This window comes from Lytechinus variegatus, chromosome 9, assembly GCF_018143015.1.
Source record: "Lytechinus variegatus isolate NC3 chromosome 9, Lvar_3.0, whole genome shotgun sequence".
In the NCBI taxonomy this organism is placed as follows: domain Eukaryota; kingdom Metazoa; phylum Echinodermata; class Echinoidea; order Temnopleuroida; family Toxopneustidae; genus Lytechinus; species Lytechinus variegatus.
The window spans coordinates 3854141-3872443 of NC_054748.1; the positions used below are offsets into that span (position 1 = coordinate 3854141).

Consider the following 18303-nt stretch of genomic DNA (forward strand, 5'->3'; position numbering starts at 1 on the left):
ACCCATTCACCTCACCTGGGATTATATAAACTATAAAATTGATACTGGAGAACGATTGGAAATAGATAATGAATGAATGATGATGATAACAGTGATGATGATGGTGGTAATTAGAACTTTGAAGTGATATTAATGGACATGATAATACGAATAATAATATCAGTGATAATGTTGATGATTAAACATTAACAAACGAAGATGATTGGTATATTTCCGGCAATGAACCATATAACTTGAGACGCGTTTTTCATTTATCATGTTATAAAATGGTTTTCATATCATGATCCTGAAAGACATAGATTATATTTAGATTAAAAAGAAAGAGAATGGATGGTCATCTAATTATAGAGGATTTTGCGGATGTCAAGTCCGATGCAGTATAAAAATGATTGCATATCGAGGTAGATGCGATTTTTATATCAACGATATCATCCCCCAGAGTCTATCAAGTTATGAGTTTGTGTGCATTTTAGCAAAATTGACATTTGTAATACGAGATTATTCTAATTTAGAGTGCTGTAACATCCGAACTGCATGCCATTCCTGCTACGTACGTGTTGAATTCATCAGATATTTCGATTTCAGGATGCATGTTATATCAGTTAAAGCGGTGTACGCCTGAATCATATTGATTGTCATTTGTCATTAACTTTATAATAACGTCGATATACCAAAACAGAATTCATCTGGTTCTTTATCATTACAACAATGATATGAACTTATGCACATATAGGCCTACGTCTTTTGCTTGATAGAACATTGACCCCCCCCCCTCCATTAGCAATTAACAATATTGTGCTCTCTCATTAATATTGATTTCGATAAGGAGATCGGGAAACGCACGCCATTAATAGTATTACATTTACATTATTTGTATACCACTTACAAGTGAAGCACAAAATATGTATCTAAACGCAACGGAACAAACAGAAAGAGAGAATGAATTTCACCAAAATTTTAAGTATTTGCACAATTCACAGTAGGCTGTAAACGATAGGGGGCTTCACATGCGGAGGGAAAGGCTATTTAACCCCCCCCCCAAAAAAAAAAAAAAAAGTTTTAACATTGACTTGAATTTCTCTCTTGAATCTGCTTGTTTAATACTTTCTGTTAGATTGTTCCAGAGTTGGATCTAGGGGGGGGGGGGCATGGGGCCCGCCCCTCCCTCCTCCCTCTATTTGCGGAGCAAAAACAAAACGGGGAAAGAAAGACAAAAAGAGGAAAAGAGTGGAGAAAAAACATAGGAGGAAAACGATTGAATAAATAAGATGAGGGGAAAACAAAAAAAAATTATGTCATGTCATTATATAAAATTTTCGCTACTGCTTCACGCTCGCATTGCCTTTTAGGTGATTTACACATATGGAACTCAAAATATCAAATTTTGAAGTCAATATACATAACATATTTCAACTCGGAAATCGAACTTTCATTTTTAAAAAGTGTTCTGTAAAAAAATATTTTTTTATTGTCTGAATATCAACATTTTCTGCTCCCGCTGCACGGTCACAAAATTTGATTTGTCAGGTACCTATTATTTTCCTGTATTCCATTTTAGTTATCAGAATATCCCTATTCATGTCAGATTGTAAAACATATCAGCTAGCGCTGCACGCTCGCATATTGATTGGTGAGTTATAAAAATTTCAATATTAATTATATTACAAACTAATTAAAATCTCCATTTTATGACAGTTTATCAACAATTTTCGGCTGGCGATTTTCGCACACATTGATTGTTAAAAATATATCAACTCAGGCATCTTATTCGTAATTACAAAAGTGCTTTAAATATATAATATTGACAGATTTCGCGCTCTGATTAGGCTTATTAGATTAATGAATTAATTTATTGATAAATTGTCCCTTTTTCAGAATGGAATATCAAAAAGTTTCATCTCGCGATTTGATAAGAAGAGAAATAGGAAGACAGTCATTATTTCACATGATGGAATATTGTTCTTCGAATATCCCGGCCCTATGTCAAAACTCAAAGTAATAATAATGAATCATATATGTTCCTTTTTAACTGTGATCCATATCCACTCACAATTCTACAAATCTCAAATTTTCCTCGCGCTCGCATCGCTTGCTTAGTTATGTATTTACCTTTTTCATGATTACAAAGATTGCTTAGAACTTCTATTTTTCAGGTAGAAAAGTAAATATTTTCAGCTCACGCTTCGCGCTCGCATTATTTGATTGTTGAAATATGTAACGTTTTCATTTACAGATAATTAAAAGTAGCCGTTAACAGATTCTTTTTTATCAGAACGATCAATGCGTACTAAATTCATTCATCTCGTTTAGGATCACAAGCATTGCCAGAATGCTATTTTAGGACAAAATACATGAAATAAAAATTTAAAAATTAGCGCGCGCTTCGTGCTCGCACTATTTAGATTAGGCTTGTGAGATTATTTTACATATATTTTTACATTTGATTTAAAAGAATAAAGCTTAAAAGTGACACTATTTGGTTTACATATTATGAAGCGCCTTCTCATATTCCAATTATACCTTAAACGTAAGTATTTTATTTTCAAACGAAATCTATAAAAAGGGTGCAGTTAGGCTCTCATTTTGATTCCAAATAGTCTCATAATTGGGATTAGTTGCAAACACGGTTTTCGAATAGAAGGCACATCGGGGAACATCAAAGTATCAAGACAGTCACCCGCGCTGACAAAGTGATAATCTCCCCTTGACATACCCCTACCAATCAAGAGGTCATCTTTCTATTGAAATCCGCAACCCGTCAGACAACCTCTATGTTCAAGAATATACGTTAATCTTCCCAATCAAGAATGGGGTAATTTGATACCCTTTTTAGACAGGCTAAAATTTCCTTAACCCCGTACTATTGGTGGGGCTAAATGGCAATTTAGCCCCACCTATAGTACGGGGTTAAGCTTAGCCCACTTTCGTTTTACACAGCGTTTTTGCAAAGTGGGCTAACCCCACCTATAGTACGGGATTATTTGGCCCTGCAAAAAAGCAGGGTTATCCCACCAATTGCGGTGCTAAGAGCAATAGTACGGGGTTAAGATCGCATGTGTAAAACGAAAGTGGGCTAAGCTTAACCCCGTACTATAGGTGGGGCTAAATGGCAATTTGGCCCCACCTATAGTACGGGGTTAAGGAAATTGTAGCGTGTGTAAATGTGTACGAGTGAAGCACTTGTACTACGAATGATCGACAAAAAACACTAGTCTGGGTTTAGCGAGTTTCGTGTGTAAAAAGCAAGCATTCCTTATCCGGGGTTAGCAATAACAACTTGGCATGTGTGAAAAGGAAAAAAAATAGTACGGGGTTAAGGATAGTACGGGGTTAGCGATAGTCCGGGGTTAAGAAAATCCTGTGTAAAAGGGCATGAATCTACCTTGTCAATGGGGTAAGCCGTTAAATACAGCTTGCAATGCGCTGGCCCATGTCATTTTCAACGTCCGGCTTTCGGGGAATTAAAATGAGCATCAAATGGGTAGTTTTCTTGTTCTCGTTTTGTCCCCATACTAGAACCTTGATTTTGTTCCTTTTCGTAATGTGCATTTTGATATGGTTTCCATTATATTTCTTAACATTTCGACATTTAATGTAGTTTAATGCTTGCCTTTATAAAGAGCAATATTACATAAAACCTATTTGGCGAAGCAGATTATAACATAACGTTCGACTGATATTTTATCAACACATTTTTGATTAACCATGTAACTTCCCTCTTTATAGGTCTACTCTCAATGTGAACATTTGAGTTATATTTATTGCCTACCAACTCTCTGTTTACCAGGCTAAAGTGAAGGTCCTCATTTGTGTATGAACGACATGTTCTCATTAAAATACATGTTGTGAGTTTCAAATAAAGGGGGCACACTTGTGTAAAAATGGCATATTTACATTAGCAAATTTAATAAAGGCTCTCAAAGGGGGGGGAGGGGCACACGGACCGGATGATCCCCCCCGGGATTCACTACATAACTGTACCCTCTGATGTGCAGAATATAGACCCCGTATAGACCCACTGACTTCTTTTAGTAGAGGTCACAAAATAGAACACAATACTTTTGAGAGCCCAACTATTGTTCGAAATAAATACGGCGCTGAGTATTGTGTTACTCCGGCAGGATCCGCACCAGCATGCACTCCATTCTTGTTGATCTAGTATGCTAAATACCTCGGTCACATTTGTTCTAAGGCGAGTCGAAAACAGTCATTTTAACAGTTTTTGGACCTGCTAAATATAGGTTTTAATAAAATGAATAAAACGGCTGTTTTCGACTCGCTGTATGGCCGCCGTAGAGCAAATGTGACCGAGGTATTACCATTTTCTGTACGTTAATTTATTTTTGGTGCATATTTAAATATGCAAGCTATACAGAATGCAGCTATACGATTAACAGGTGAAGTACAAAGTTGGAAGGGAAACTAGGCCAAAGAGGCTTTCGTATTACTAACTTTACGTCGGTAAATTATGTTTACCTTAGACACTGGGAATCTAATTTGCAATAATTTGACATACACACATTGCAGATTAATTTAAATATTTGATAGGAAGAAGAAACCAACGGCAATATACACGTATTGTTCAAGTCAAACGTGAAGGTTAAAAAAGAATAGGTATAGAAAAGTGTTCGAAAAATTCAAAGGAAGAAATAAAGTTGGATGATAAAGGAACCATCAGAATTAAGTTGACAAAATTGAATATTATAAGTAGAACAGGAAAATTGAAAGAAATAATTAAGTCCCCTCCCCCCAGTGGACTGGTTTGAAGGGGTGGGGTCACCATGCATAAAATCATGGTACTTGTTGAGGCCTCAGCCCCAGACCCCCCTTCGGTTATGTGGCTCCAGGATGGTAATCAAGAACACTAGGTCACAGAGCACTCTAGATCACAGGGGAAATTTATATAAGAGAATAAAGACGGATCCCAGGTAAAAAGATTTTATAGATTTTCCTGTCCAATATCATGTAGGAGTCACTTAAATGTGTTAATTTGCATTTTCATTCACGCGATATTTTTCATCGGTCATTAAAGTGTAGAATGTGATTAATAGAAGACGCTATAATTCCTTTATAAACACTCAACTCTATTCATGGTCAAGACTACCTCAACTTTGATAATTTCAATATTCATTTTTAAGTGCTTTTGATTTCGTTCGAAGGTTAAGATGTTTGTAATGGTTTTAAAAAGTAACAAAAGTACCTTTTGTTCTGAATTTCGGGCAATGAAATTCAAGAATTGTGCATTTAAGCTACAATGACCGATATGACAGCTTGAGCATCCAATTTATTTTTTTAAGTTCAAATAAATTATATTTTATTCGTTTGTTTTGCACGGCATCTGTATTATGTGTGAATATATAAGTTTCTAGAATTTGAATGTTTAAACAAATGCAGTGGCGTACCTAGGATTTTCCACGAGGGGGGGGGGGCAAAATCGCCCCAAAAGAGTCCTCAAAAAAGTACATTTCACAGAAAAAACGTATTGACAAGAGGGCTAAATTAAACATAGACCTATGTTAAGCTCAAATTTGAATTTCAACGCTGCCCTTAGTTTTCAGCCTTTTTTCCACCAAAAAACGTTTGCATTTTATGTTTTTAGTGTTTTTTTTCACAGTAGCGTTTCAGTGTATTGCTTTAAACGCCATCATTTTGGGACCCAGGTATGATTTATATTGCATCTTTTGCGTGGGGTTTTGCATTTCGTTTACAAAGATGTTAAGGTCAATTCCATATCTTTCCTTTTCACCCGACAATGCTGACTCTGCGGGCTCAGTGTGATGAAAAAAAATCTTACCCTCGCCTGAACACTTACTTTCAGAAATTCAATTTCTTAACGGTATGTTCTTCAAAATAAAACAACATGCTCGTGCTAAAGGGCTAAAGCTTAATTGTTCTATTAAAGAAATGAAATCTAAATCTTATTGAATTTTGTCATATACTGAAACCCGAAACGAAAAATTATCAAAAAAATGTCCACTGAACTACGCACACCGATACAAGGACACAACGATATCCAGATCAGTGACTAGAGATCGCTCGTTTAATAGTTTGCCTAAGACGTCGATATCGTGGACATAGAGGGCGCTCATGCAGAAACATCTTATTGGAGAGCCAACCGGGGGGTGTCAAAAGAAAAGATAAAAGCGCACGCTTCCGTTTTCGCTGCAAAAGGGAACGCTGTCGTCTTAAATGGCAAGAGCACTGACCCGTAGGAAAGAAAAATGGACAATGGCACGCTGAGCGGGTTCGCCGCAGAATATAAAGGTAAAAACGCACGCACACCTTTGACAAGCTGCCTAATGTTAATGACACATTAACCCAGGGTAGTCACTTCAGCTTTTAACAAATTTTCAAGCGAGCCATGTATGACATCATTTGTTAATGTTACCCTTCTCCATTTAAAAGTGGAGTGCCTGACAGGAAGGCAGAAGTTCCTATTTTCAAAGTCTTCAGTATTACTCAGCCAGGAATCAAACCCATGATCTCCCATTCATGAGGTGGGTGCTCTACCATTGTCCCAGTGTTGATTCCCTTGTAATTATACTTTTATTGGCAGAGTCAACAGTCCTATGCATATTTATGCCTTTTAAGGTATAGTTTTGACACTTGCATCAAACACTCTATGCCTTTTTTGACATATTTTGACACTTACCTCTGAAGGCTTCAGTATTTGATTTTAGACCACAGACTCAGATCGAGTTCAAGACCCCGATACCCATCACTTGTAGGCACTTTGTATTAACACCTCAATTGGGAAAACAATCTATTTAAGTCACCACTGGAACTAGAATCTCCCCTAAAATCTTGTGGTCCTGTTTCATAGAAAACCTTAGTTAATAAGAATTGCTCAATACATTAATAACATATTTACTATCAGCCAATCAGATTGAAGGATTTCAGAAGCTTGAACAGTTATTGCAAAGTTGTTGTTTTAACATGTTTTATGAAATGAGCCCCTCATTGGTTTTCCTGTAACTTTCTTTTTGTGGCAGCGGTGGGATACTAGCCAATGGGTAAAGTACAGAGGATGAGATATCACTTTATTTGTGTGTATGAGGGCAGTCTGTACATCACAAAATCATTGTGTAGCATTTCAGGAACTACAAGTGCATCAATTCCTTTTCTATTCATGTTTTCAAACACTTGATTTGGTAGTCACAAGTTCAAAGGTCACAGATGTCATCTGAAAATGTTAGAAATTAGATGTGCTATATAATTCTGATCTGGCAATGAGGGCAGCATGAAATTTGTCCATGCAGAATAAACATATCATCTAGTTTTTGTCTCACCTGCGAAGCAGAGTGAGACTATAGGCGCCGCTTTTCCGACGGCGGCGGCGGCGTCAACATCAAATCTTAACCTGAGGTTAAGTTTTTGAAATGACATCATAACTTAAAAAGTATATGGACCTAGTTCATGAAACTTGGCCATAAGGTTAATCAAGTATTACTGAACATCCTATTAAAGTTTCATGTCACATGACCAAGGTCAAAGGTCATTTAGGGTCAATGAACTTAGACCATGTTGGAGGAATCAACATCGAAATCTTAACCCTAAAAAGACTGGGGGGGGGCTGATTCAGCCCCCCCCTCGACATTTTTCGCGATAAATCCGCCGCGCGAAATTTTTTGACCGCGTCGCTCGCTGACTTTTTACTTTCAAGTCTCGCGCAACTTTTGAGACCAAAATTGTGACCCCCGGGTACGCGGTTCCAAAATTACGCAACATTTCGTAAGTGCATGCAGACCCAACATTACTCAAAAACGTGAATTTGTGTACAAATCCAATGCAAATAGTGTTCTTAGCCAATATTCACAAATGCATCATTATTTTTCCTTTTACTGCTTAAAATCAATTAATTTTATCTTTTTTATGGTCTAAATAAAGTCCCCGACAATTTCCATTGAAAAAACAATAAAAAACAAAAAGTCGAAAAACAAAGAAATACATAAGAAATTTAGAAAACAATAGAATACATAAGAAAATAAATGTGATTTTGAAATTTTTTAAAAATCAATTTGATCAGATGCCTATCTAGAGTATGTGAAACAAAAATTAGCATTTCAGGGGCATTATTTTATTAATTAGAGCAAACTTATGATTTTACGCATAAATTAGCATAATTAATGAGACATGAGATTTTTTGCAGAATTTGATGTTATAGTTTTGTAGATAATGCCATGGGTAACGCGTGTGCCAATTTTCGTCACGATCGCGCGATCGACGGCCGAGATCATAGGGGGGGGGGGCTGAATCAGCCCCCCCCCCAGTCTTCTTAGGCGTCGAAATAGCCCAGTCTATTTAGGGTTAACCTGGGGTTAAGTTTTTGAAATGTCATCATAACTTGGAAAATATATGGACCTAGTTCATGAAACTTGGACATAAGGTTAATCAAGTATCACTGAATATCCTGCATGAGTTTCATGTCACATGACCAAGGTCAAAGGTCATTTAGGGTCAATGAACTTTGGCCGAATTAGGGATATCTGTTGAATTCCCATCATAACTTTGAAAGTTTATGGATATGATTCATGAAACTTGGACATAATAGTAATCAAGCATCACTGAATATTTTGTGCAAGTTTCAGGTCTCATGATTAAGGTCAAAGGTCATTTAGGGTCAATGAACTTTGGCCGAATCGGGGGTATCTGTTGAATTACCATCATAACTTTGAAAGTTTATTAGTCTAGTTCATTAAACTTGGACATATGAGTAATCAAATATCACTGAACATCCTGTGCGCGTTTCAGGTCACATGACCAAGGTCAAAGGTCAATGAACTTTGGCCGAATTGGGTTTATCTGTTGAATTACCATCAAAACTTTGAAAGTTTATGGATTTGATTCATGAAACTTGTACATAAGAGTAATCAAGTATCACTGAACATCCTGTGCGAGTTTCAGGTCACATGATCAAGGTCAAAGGTCATGTATGGTCAATGAACTTTGGCTATGTTGGGGTTTTTTGTTGAATAACCATATCTCTGTAAGTTTATTGGTCTCGTTCATAAAAAGTGGACATAAGAGTAACCATGTATCACTGAACATCTTGTGCGAGTTAGAGTAGTATTCAAAGTCAGCACTGCTGCTATATTGAACCGTGTGATGCAGGTGAGACGGCCAGAGGCATTCCACTTGTCAATATTCTATTTTTGTTTTCAAATTGTATTAGCACCCGAACCAACTGGACCCCTTGAAGTACGACTGGTGGATGGAGCAAGCGAAATGGAGGGCAGGGTAGAAGTCCTCTACAACAACTCCTGGGGCACCATCTGTGACGACCAATGGGGATTCAGCGATGCAGAAGTTGTTTGTAGGATGCTTGGGTTTGTAAGGGCAGTCAGAGCTTCAATTGGTGCTGAATTTGGTGAAGGGAACGGATCGATTGTTCTGGATGATGTGGCCTGTCATGGACATGAGATGAGTCTTCTAGATTGCCAGAGAAGGGATTTCTTGGATCAGAACTGTGGCCATCATGAAGATGCTGGAGTTGTGTGTTCAAGTGAGTTTTCTGTGAAAGTTTTTGATGTAAAACGGTCAATTTCCCAACTTCCTCTGAAATAGCATTCATTGTTGAGAGAAATGCATACCTTTTCATTTTTTCTTTGATGAGTTGTTAGCTTTTTGTCTAAAATAATGAATATGATCACCGAAAGCTATCTGTAAAGAAAATTAGTAGTATATGACACATTGTTGTCTTACTGCAGGCAGGAACAGTCGTCACTTTGATAAAGTTCTTTATTTCATCATGTTTGGTCAATATTTCAAATTTAGCTTGAGTAGAGACATGCTGAATTTTATCAACTTGCCTTCTTTAGAGCAGAATTCTGAATTGATCTTCATTCATTTGGCACTATCCTGTCATTTTGGTAATTACTCAGATTCTAATGTTACTGAATCCCCACCCACGGTAACATATTTTGAGGCAAGGCTTGTTGGCGGAGACACAGAGCGGGAAGGACGTGTAGAGGTCTTCTATAATGGCTCTTGGGGAACCATCTGCGATGATCTCTGGGAAATGAATGATGCTGTCGTTACCTGCAGGATGCTCGGATTTGGCCCTGCTATCCGGGCTTACACCTCTGCAGAGTTTGGTGCTGGTGAAGGACCGATTTTCCTGGACAATCTGGAGTGTCTAGGAACAGAGGAGAATCTTGGAGAATGTCAGCATAATGGTCTGTTGGTCAACAATTGCCAACATTCTGAAGATGCAGGAGTGCGTTGTGCTGGTAGGTATTTGAATTGATAATGTAACAAGACTGTTCCCTTGGCCACCTGGGGAGTGTTTTATCAACATTTTTGTCCGACAAGTTGTCAGATCTGACAACTTTCCTTGAATCTGATTGGCCGAGAGGCACTGTTACTATGGTAACTGTCGGATAAAACAGGACTTGTCGGATAAAATGTCCGACAAGTCCTTTCATGAAACGCTCCCCAGGTTTTGCGGATTCCTGGGAGCACCTGATGTATCCGGTCTATAATTCGCCTGACTCTGTCTTTACTGATAATGTAAAGATGCATTCTGCCATCCACTGACGAAAGGAAGCAACTCTGTGGAACGAGTTTCTCAGTGAATGGGGAAAACGTGTCATTGTTTCATGTTGAAATGTCTGTCTTTCAGTAAAATGTGGCTATATTTTCTTTGGCATCATGCAGAGCATATAAAAAATATCCCAAATATAGAAAAAAAGGGTCAATTCGAAAAAAAAATTATTTGCTTCCTTTTGACAGTGGACTGCAGTGTTTGCGTAATTAGAAAGTCTCAGGACTGTTAACTCATTGAGTGCTTCGTGCACACTACGTATCCTACTATAACATGCCACACTCGTGCTCGCACGCCTACTATTGATTGCTTTGTGCTTGCATTGTTTCCTACCCTCGCCTGCTTCGTGCATGACTGCGCACATTCGGAATAACAATCATTGTTACGCCGTTTTGAATTGTATTGCGCATCGCATGCACGCCGTTATTAGCACTATTGTGTGCAGTGTGAACTCTGCTTTCTGACAGATAAACTTACTCACACGGTTTACATTCGACTTTTTCGAGTATTTCTACATTTTTTACAAGATATGGCTCCGCCTCTGAGAGAGAAGAGACCTAGGTTTTTGATCCATACAAAACACTCCACAAAATGGAACTACTTGATACAACTCATATTTTAGCTGTAAAGATAATAACCAATCCACATAATGAGGACATCATTATAAGGGGTATGAAATTTCCTACAACTTTACTACACAATATTTTGTGGATAAACTAATCGTTAGAGAGTTACAAGCAATTGTAATCATGACTATTGGAAGGAGTGAATACGACTCGCGATCCCAAAATCAATGTGGCACAGGGGGGTTTTGTGGCTGGCACAGGGGATTAGCATCGGATTAGCACTGTGGCATTGGCTTAGTAGTGTGTGTGGCATGTTAAGAGTTAATAAAATGGTCAGGATAAAAAATGCCTTAGAGCAGTATTACCCTGACTTGTAACCAGTTACTTGTTATATCTCCAGCATACATGCTTTTAGTGCAGTTTCCTTAGCTTTATCTACATTAGCCTATCTTTGTCTTTAGGATCACATAAACCTGATCATAGAACTTAAGAGGTTAAAGGAAATTGTAGAGACTCTTTAGTTTGTACTAAACCTCTCCATGTATGCATTTGAAACCCTTAAATCGTATAGCTCCTGAACCAACCGAGCCGCTCCAGGTCCGTCTAGTTGATGGTGCCAACGAACTGGAGGGCAGGGTAGAAGTCCTCTACAACAACTCCTGGGGCACCATCTGTGACGACCAATGGGGATTCAGCGATGCAGAAGTTGTTTGTAGGATGCTTGGGTTTTTAAGGGCAGTCAGAGCTTCAAGTGGAGCCGAGTTTGGCCAAGGGAACGGATCAATTGTTCTGGATAATGTGGCTTGCCATGGACATGAGACGAGTCTCCTAGACTGTCCGCGAAGCTACTTTTTGGAACAGAACTGCGGCCATCATGAGGATGCAGGAGTAGTATGTTCAAGTGAGTAATGTGACAGTTTCTGTTGTCCATAAAAGGAACTTTGTATGAGTCTGTATTTTTTTCAGTATTGCACACCATCTGAAGTGTTGTAGTTCTGACAATCTTATTGTAATCTGATGGTAAAATCTCACCATAGCACTAGCTTCTTTTAATGAAAATCAACCTCCTATACTTTTTAGAAAGCTGGGTTTAGGTTAGGTTAGGATAATGGTAATAAATACTTAAAATGATAAGATTCAAGATGATATAGGATATTTGTATATTTCACATATCCACCTTGTTCGATGCCCAGAGTGCTCCTTTATTTACCCCGACACAGCTTGGTTACCAATTCCAGTACTTGCAGCTTTTTGAGGAATTACTTCCTGCCGGTATCCGTATCATTTTACTGTGTATATGAAACCCAATTATTTCTCCCCCAAGAAAACGTGTCGGGCATTTGAATCCTTGACACTATTCTGTGATTATTTGTAGATTCCAACGCTACCGAACCTCCACCTACCATCGTACAGTTTGATGCAAGGCTTGTTGGCGGTGACACAGAGCGGGAAGGGCGTGTAGAGGTCTTCTATAATGGGTCTTGGGGAACGGTCTGCGATGATCTGTGGGATATGAATGATGCTCTTGTTGTATGTAGGATGGTCGGCTTTGGTCGTGCCATGAGGGCATACAGCGCTGCTGAGTTCGGGCCTGGAGAAGGAGCGATTGTCTTGGACAATCTGGAATGCCTTGGAACAGAGGAGAACCTTGGAGAATGCCAGCATAGTGGATTATTGATTAACAACTGTCAACATTCTGAAGATGCGGGAGTGCGATGTGCCGGTATGTATGAAGAACTATAGACTGTTCTTTCAACTTTCCCATGACATATATGTTGGTTGCTAGGATTTATTTTTTACGTCGTGTCCATCCTATGTTAAAGGCATTTAGTAATTAGGTAAAGACCAAGCTATAGTCCCATCAAGAATGTAAGTCTTTGATTAGGAATTAGATTAATATTCTTAAGTGTACATAAACAAACATGTTTTTGTTTATTTTTCAGCTCAAAAGTATGATTGACTTAAGTGTTAACCGTCTTTAACTTCACTAATCCTTTGACAGTCATCACATACCTTTCTTTTCTAACACGCCTGACAGGCCCAGAACCAACTGAACCTCTCCAGATACGTCTAGAAGATGGAGCCAATGAAATGGAAGGTCGAGTCGAAATCCTCTACAACAACACCTGGGGAACCATCTGCGATGACCTTTGGGACATCAATGATGGCAACGTCGTCTGCAGGATGCTGAACTACACCAGGGCCATCAGTGCACCTAGAGGAGCAGAGTTCGGTGAGGGTGAAGGCCCCATCTTCTTGGATAACGTAGAATGTCAAGGAGATGAAGCAAGTCTCCTGGATTGTCAACGGCTTGGTTTCCTGGACCAGAACTGTGGCCATTCGGAGGATGCAGGAGTGGTCTGCACAAGTGAGTTATGCTTCAGGCATACACAAGTTTGGGCGACAAGACCTGCTGTTCTAGATTATTTGGAATATCTCATTTCTTTTTGTCCAATGACTATGTAATCCGTTGACCAATTTCCTGTGGTTATGTGACAGTGTCACAATCCAAGCTTTTTTCCTAAAAAAAAGAAGTTGAGACCCTACACCATGTCAGATAGATGCCTATCCCTTTGGATGTAATATAGCTATGTTATTTTGGTGCGCCTGGATATTATTTTGTCGTCCGAGCAGCTATATAGAGATGGAGAGCGGTGTTGGCTCAGTCGGTAACGTGTATGCCCGTCGAACCAAAGATTGTGGGTTCGAGTCCACCACGGGCGGATGACTGAAGCCGGTGCGTTGTGTGTAAACGTCTCTCCCATGTTTCATAGATGCAGGCTATGTTACAATGGAAAACACTCCGTCCCTCGGATAGGACGATAAAAGGAGGCCCCGTGTAGAAAAGAGTCACCACCTTTGCACGTTAAGAACCCCTTGCACTATTCATATAAGAGTAGGGGGAAACCCCGGTGTAGTGGTCCACCTGCATTCCCCCCAATCAGTTATGTCGGGAGGAGAGACCTGCGGGTCACAGTGATTCAGTTCGCTCTTCGCCTCCCAGGCACAGGTGATGCCAAACAAATAATAATAATAACAATAATAATAATTTAAAAACATGCCAAATTCTTGGATTCTGGACCAGCAGTACCCCAAAAGTAATATGTGCTTAATAAGAGGCTGTGTGCATACAATGTTGCTAAAAAGTTAGTGAACCCCACCAGTAAATGAACATATTTAGAAGTGTACAGGTTCTGCGATCTTTTAAATTTAAAATTGTGAAATCAGGTGATAAAGTATTGCATTCAATGAAGTTTGTTCCTCTGGGCTAGCTGGACACATTAGTTGAAGGAATGCATTTTCTGGTGGGGTTCCCGAACTTTTAAGCACAACAGAATTCTACATGTAATCTTGTTAAACACCAAATGATTTCAATATAAAACACATTTTCCATTTATCTTTCATGGTTCTAGTTAATCTGGGGCATGGCTCAGGCAAATAAGTCATAAGATACAGAAAAATAAACCCTGGTGACTACATAAAGCTTTCGCTCTCACTAATCATTTAGACATAAGTGCTACCGAAGCTCCACCGACAACAATGCCTGTAGTCGACCTCCAGGTGAGACTCGTTGATGGCACAACTGACCTTGAGGGACGGGTGGAGGTGTATTACAACGGCACTTGGGGCACAATATGTGATGACCAATGGGACACGCTCGATGGCCATGTGGTATGCAGGATGCTCGGCCTGGGCATGGCCCGGTCGGCCCAAGGCTACGGAGCCGGTCAGGGACCCATCATCCTGGACAATGTACAATGCCAGGGGACAGAAGACAACCTTGGGGGATGCCAACATCAAGGATTGTTCAATCATAACTGCGGGCATGCAGAAGATGCTGGTGTCAGATGTTCAGGTCAGTAAATCTACATTAAAGGGATGGTCCGGGCTGAAAATATGTATATCTTAATACATAAAGTAGAGTTCACTGAGCAATGTGCCAAAAATTTCACCAAAATCAGATAACAAATAATAAAGTTATTGAAGTTTAAAATTTTGCAATATTTTATGAAAACAGTCGTAATGAATATTCATTAGGTGGGCTGATGATGTCACATCCCAACTTTCCGTTTTCTTATTCTTATTCATTATTTCATACTTGTGTTAATAATATGTCTCCCTTATAATAAAATAAGTTGCAGCAATAAATATCTAATGCACTTAATCAGTTGTCAGTCAAATTTTTCTAGTTCTCGGAGGAAAAAAAATGAATGAACCTAATTTCATATAATAAAATGCAAAAGAACAAGTGGAGATGTGACATCATCAGCCCACCTAATGAATATTCATGATGACTGTTTTCACAAAATATTGCTTAAATTTAAAATTGAATAACTTAGCAATAGCAATATTGTGTGAAAACAAAATGTTTCTTAACTTTAAAATTGAATAACTTTGTTATTTTTTATCCGATTTTGATGAATTTTTTTGCATTTTGCTTAGTGAATTCTACTCTCTTTATTAAGCTATAAATACTTTCAGCCCGGACCATCCCTTTAATGCTGTAGGCAATTCATATATTTTTTTTCTCTGGAAAATCAAAAGTACATAAAAGATTTCTCATTCCTTACTGGACTATATGAAGGTCTATACTCTCCAAAGGTTTGATGTGAAGAAGTTAAGGAGATCATCCTTCCTTATTCAAATTCACAAGCAGAGCTAAATTTTATCTTTACTATTTTTTTTTATCTGTAGGGAATACCACCCAGGAATCCCTGAGTTCTCTGCAGGTTAGATTGGTGGACGGCGCCACACCCAGTGAAGGCCGCGTCGAGGTCCTACATGACGGCAACTGGAGCACCATCTGCGATGATTACTGGGATCTGCCCGATGCTCACGTCGTCTGTCGAATGCTGGGCTACCCTGGAGCAGAGAGCGCCCTCTCGAGTGGGTTCTTTGGACAGGGTGAAGACAGGATTCTCCTGGATGATGTGGAATGCTTCGGCAATGAGACGAGCCTTGAGGATTGCCAGTATCCAGGATTCTACCAGCATAATTGTCAACATTATGAAGATGCTGGAGTGGTCTGTAGGCCCAGAGGTAATTTATCCTCAACTGGTAGCACAATCTCAGAAGTTGATTTTCAAATTAAATTGTATTTTTTATCGCACCTAATGATCAATGCAATCATTGTATCAGTCAGCAATATGATCAAGCAATGAAACCTTTTTGGACATGGCCATGAGCAATATATTCAAAATAAGAAGAACTAAGTAAGAGCTCTATGAGATATAACTTAATCTGCAATCTTGAAGCAGTACTATCTTTCTCAATTTAAAGGGGAAGAAAGAAAACTTTTATAGTTTTATGTGAGGTAATAAGGATTTTTATGTGCATTGAAGAAACTTTCACCCCATAAATGATCATGGAATCATTTTGCCAATTATTTGGTAAGATTTTCACACAAACTTGTCTGCACACTTTGCCAGTGCGACTGACCGGAGGAGGCAACTACCGCCAGGGTCGTGTCGAGATTTACTATGACAACACCTGGAGCACTGTTTGTGATGACTCGTGGGACCTCAATGATGCCAACGTTGTATGTCGGATGCTGGGCCATGCGGAGGCGGAAGCATACCGGACATTGTCGTTCTTTGGTCAAGGGGTAGGAGAGATTATCCTGGATGATTTGGAGTGCTCAGGAACTGAAAGGGACATCTTGGACTGTCAGCATGCTGGGTTGTTCAACAACAACTGTGGACATTCAGAGGATGCTGGCGCTGTCTGCTCACAAAGAGGTAGATTTCTGTTGACCATGCTCGGAGACGACTATTGATAGTGTAGAGTAATTGAGCATGCATACCATAATAATAATTGGCATTTATATAGCGCCATCTATCTAGAAATATTCTATTCCGAGGCGCGTTGTTATTATTAGCTCAAGCTGCCTTTCAGCGCTCATGCATTCAAGGAATTAATCCTGCCAGTTACCCATTCACCTCACCTGGGTCGAGTGCAGCACAATGTGGATAAATTTCTTGCTGAAGGAAATTGCGCCATGGCTGGGATTCGAACCCACGACCCTCTGTTTTTAAAGTCAGAAGATTTATCCACTGGGCCACAACGCTCCACCAAAGAATTCTCATGGCGCTAGGCCTTATATTTATTGAAATTTGCCGGCCATGGATGAAATCCCTCCTCTGCCGCATTAATTTCAGGGTCCAATCCTACAAGGGGTTTTGCATGGGCTATGTTGATTCATCCCACAATAGATTTTGATTGGTTTATCGTAAAGAAGTGCTATCTTTATACAATGCACTGCACACATCACTATTGTTTAGGTGTTATTAGTATGATGCACTATGTGGGCGATGTGAAGGAAGCATGCCTTGATTCGAAGTTGACAGTCCACCGTATGGTACTCTTGTCGAACACAGTGGGCATAGAGTTAACCCTATCTAGGCCGGGGGGGGGCCTCGGAGGCCCCCCCCTCAACGAATCGCGCGATATTTTTACCGCGCAAATTTTTTTGACCGCGCCGCTCGCTGACTTTTTACTTTCAAGTCTTGCGCAACTTTTGAGACCAATTTTGCGTCACCCGGGTACGTGGTTCCGAAATTACGCAACATTATGTAAGTGCATGTCAGACCAAAAATTGCTCAAAAACGTGATTTCGTGTACAAGGTCAATGCAAATTGTGTTTTCAACCAAAATTCATAAATGCATGATTATTTTTAGTTTTGCTGGTCTAAATGTATTTATTTTATGCTTTTTATGATCACAGAAGAGTCCCCAACAAATTTCATTGAAAAAAAAATGAAAAACAAAAGGTCAAAAAACAAAGAAATACATAAGAAATTGCAAAAAACAATATAATACATAAGAAAATGATTTGATATCGCAATTTTTTTCATGTACACTTGCTAAGAACACCACAAAGAGTTTCTATACCGAAAATTAGTACATTTGGAGCTTTATTTAGGGAGTTAGAGGAAAAAGAATGATTTCTCATACTAATTACGCATAAATTAGCATAATCACTTAATAGCAATTCGCATGAAAAATCTTACTATACAATCTTGTAGATTATGTCCCAGGCAACCCGCGTGCTGATTTTCGGCGCGATCGCGCGGTCGACGGCCGAGATCTTAGGGGGGGGCCTGGGAGGCCCCCCCCGGCCATATGAACTCCCAAAATACCCCGGCCTAGATAGGGTTAATGCATATTTCAAGAAAGGATCAAACAGTCTTCCCT

At 39.2% G+C, this 18303-nt stretch overlaps 2 protein-coding genes across 2 annotated transcripts in view; both read left to right on the forward strand.

Moving 5' to 3' along the window:
* The window catches only part of LOC121421214 (deleted in malignant brain tumors 1 protein-like), a 32084-nt gene extending 25602 nt beyond the window's left edge, over positions 1-6482 (forward strand). The window contains exon 23 of the mRNA XM_041615876.1: positions 6406-6482. Within this exon, the coding sequence (XP_041471810.1) occupies positions 6406-6482 (77 nt within the window). The remainder of the gene's footprint in view (positions 1-6405) is intronic.
* A 2686-nt stretch (positions 6483-9168) lies between these two features.
* LOC121421215 (deleted in malignant brain tumors 1 protein-like) overlaps positions 9169-18303 on the forward strand; it is a gene marked incomplete at its 5' end in the record, with an annotated part of 32317 nt that continues 23182 nt past the window's right edge. Inside the window, 8 exons of the mRNA XM_041615877.1 lie at positions 9169-9502; positions 9882-10229; positions 11681-12010; positions 12485-12832; positions 13148-13477; positions 14618-14965; positions 15805-16149; positions 16539-16847. Of these exons, the coding sequence (XP_041471811.1) occupies positions 9169-9502; positions 9882-10229; positions 11681-12010; positions 12485-12832; positions 13148-13477; positions 14618-14965; positions 15805-16149; positions 16539-16847 (2692 nt within the window). The remainder of the gene's footprint in view (positions 9503-9881; positions 10230-11680; positions 12011-12484; positions 12833-13147; positions 13478-14617; positions 14966-15804; positions 16150-16538; positions 16848-18303) is intronic.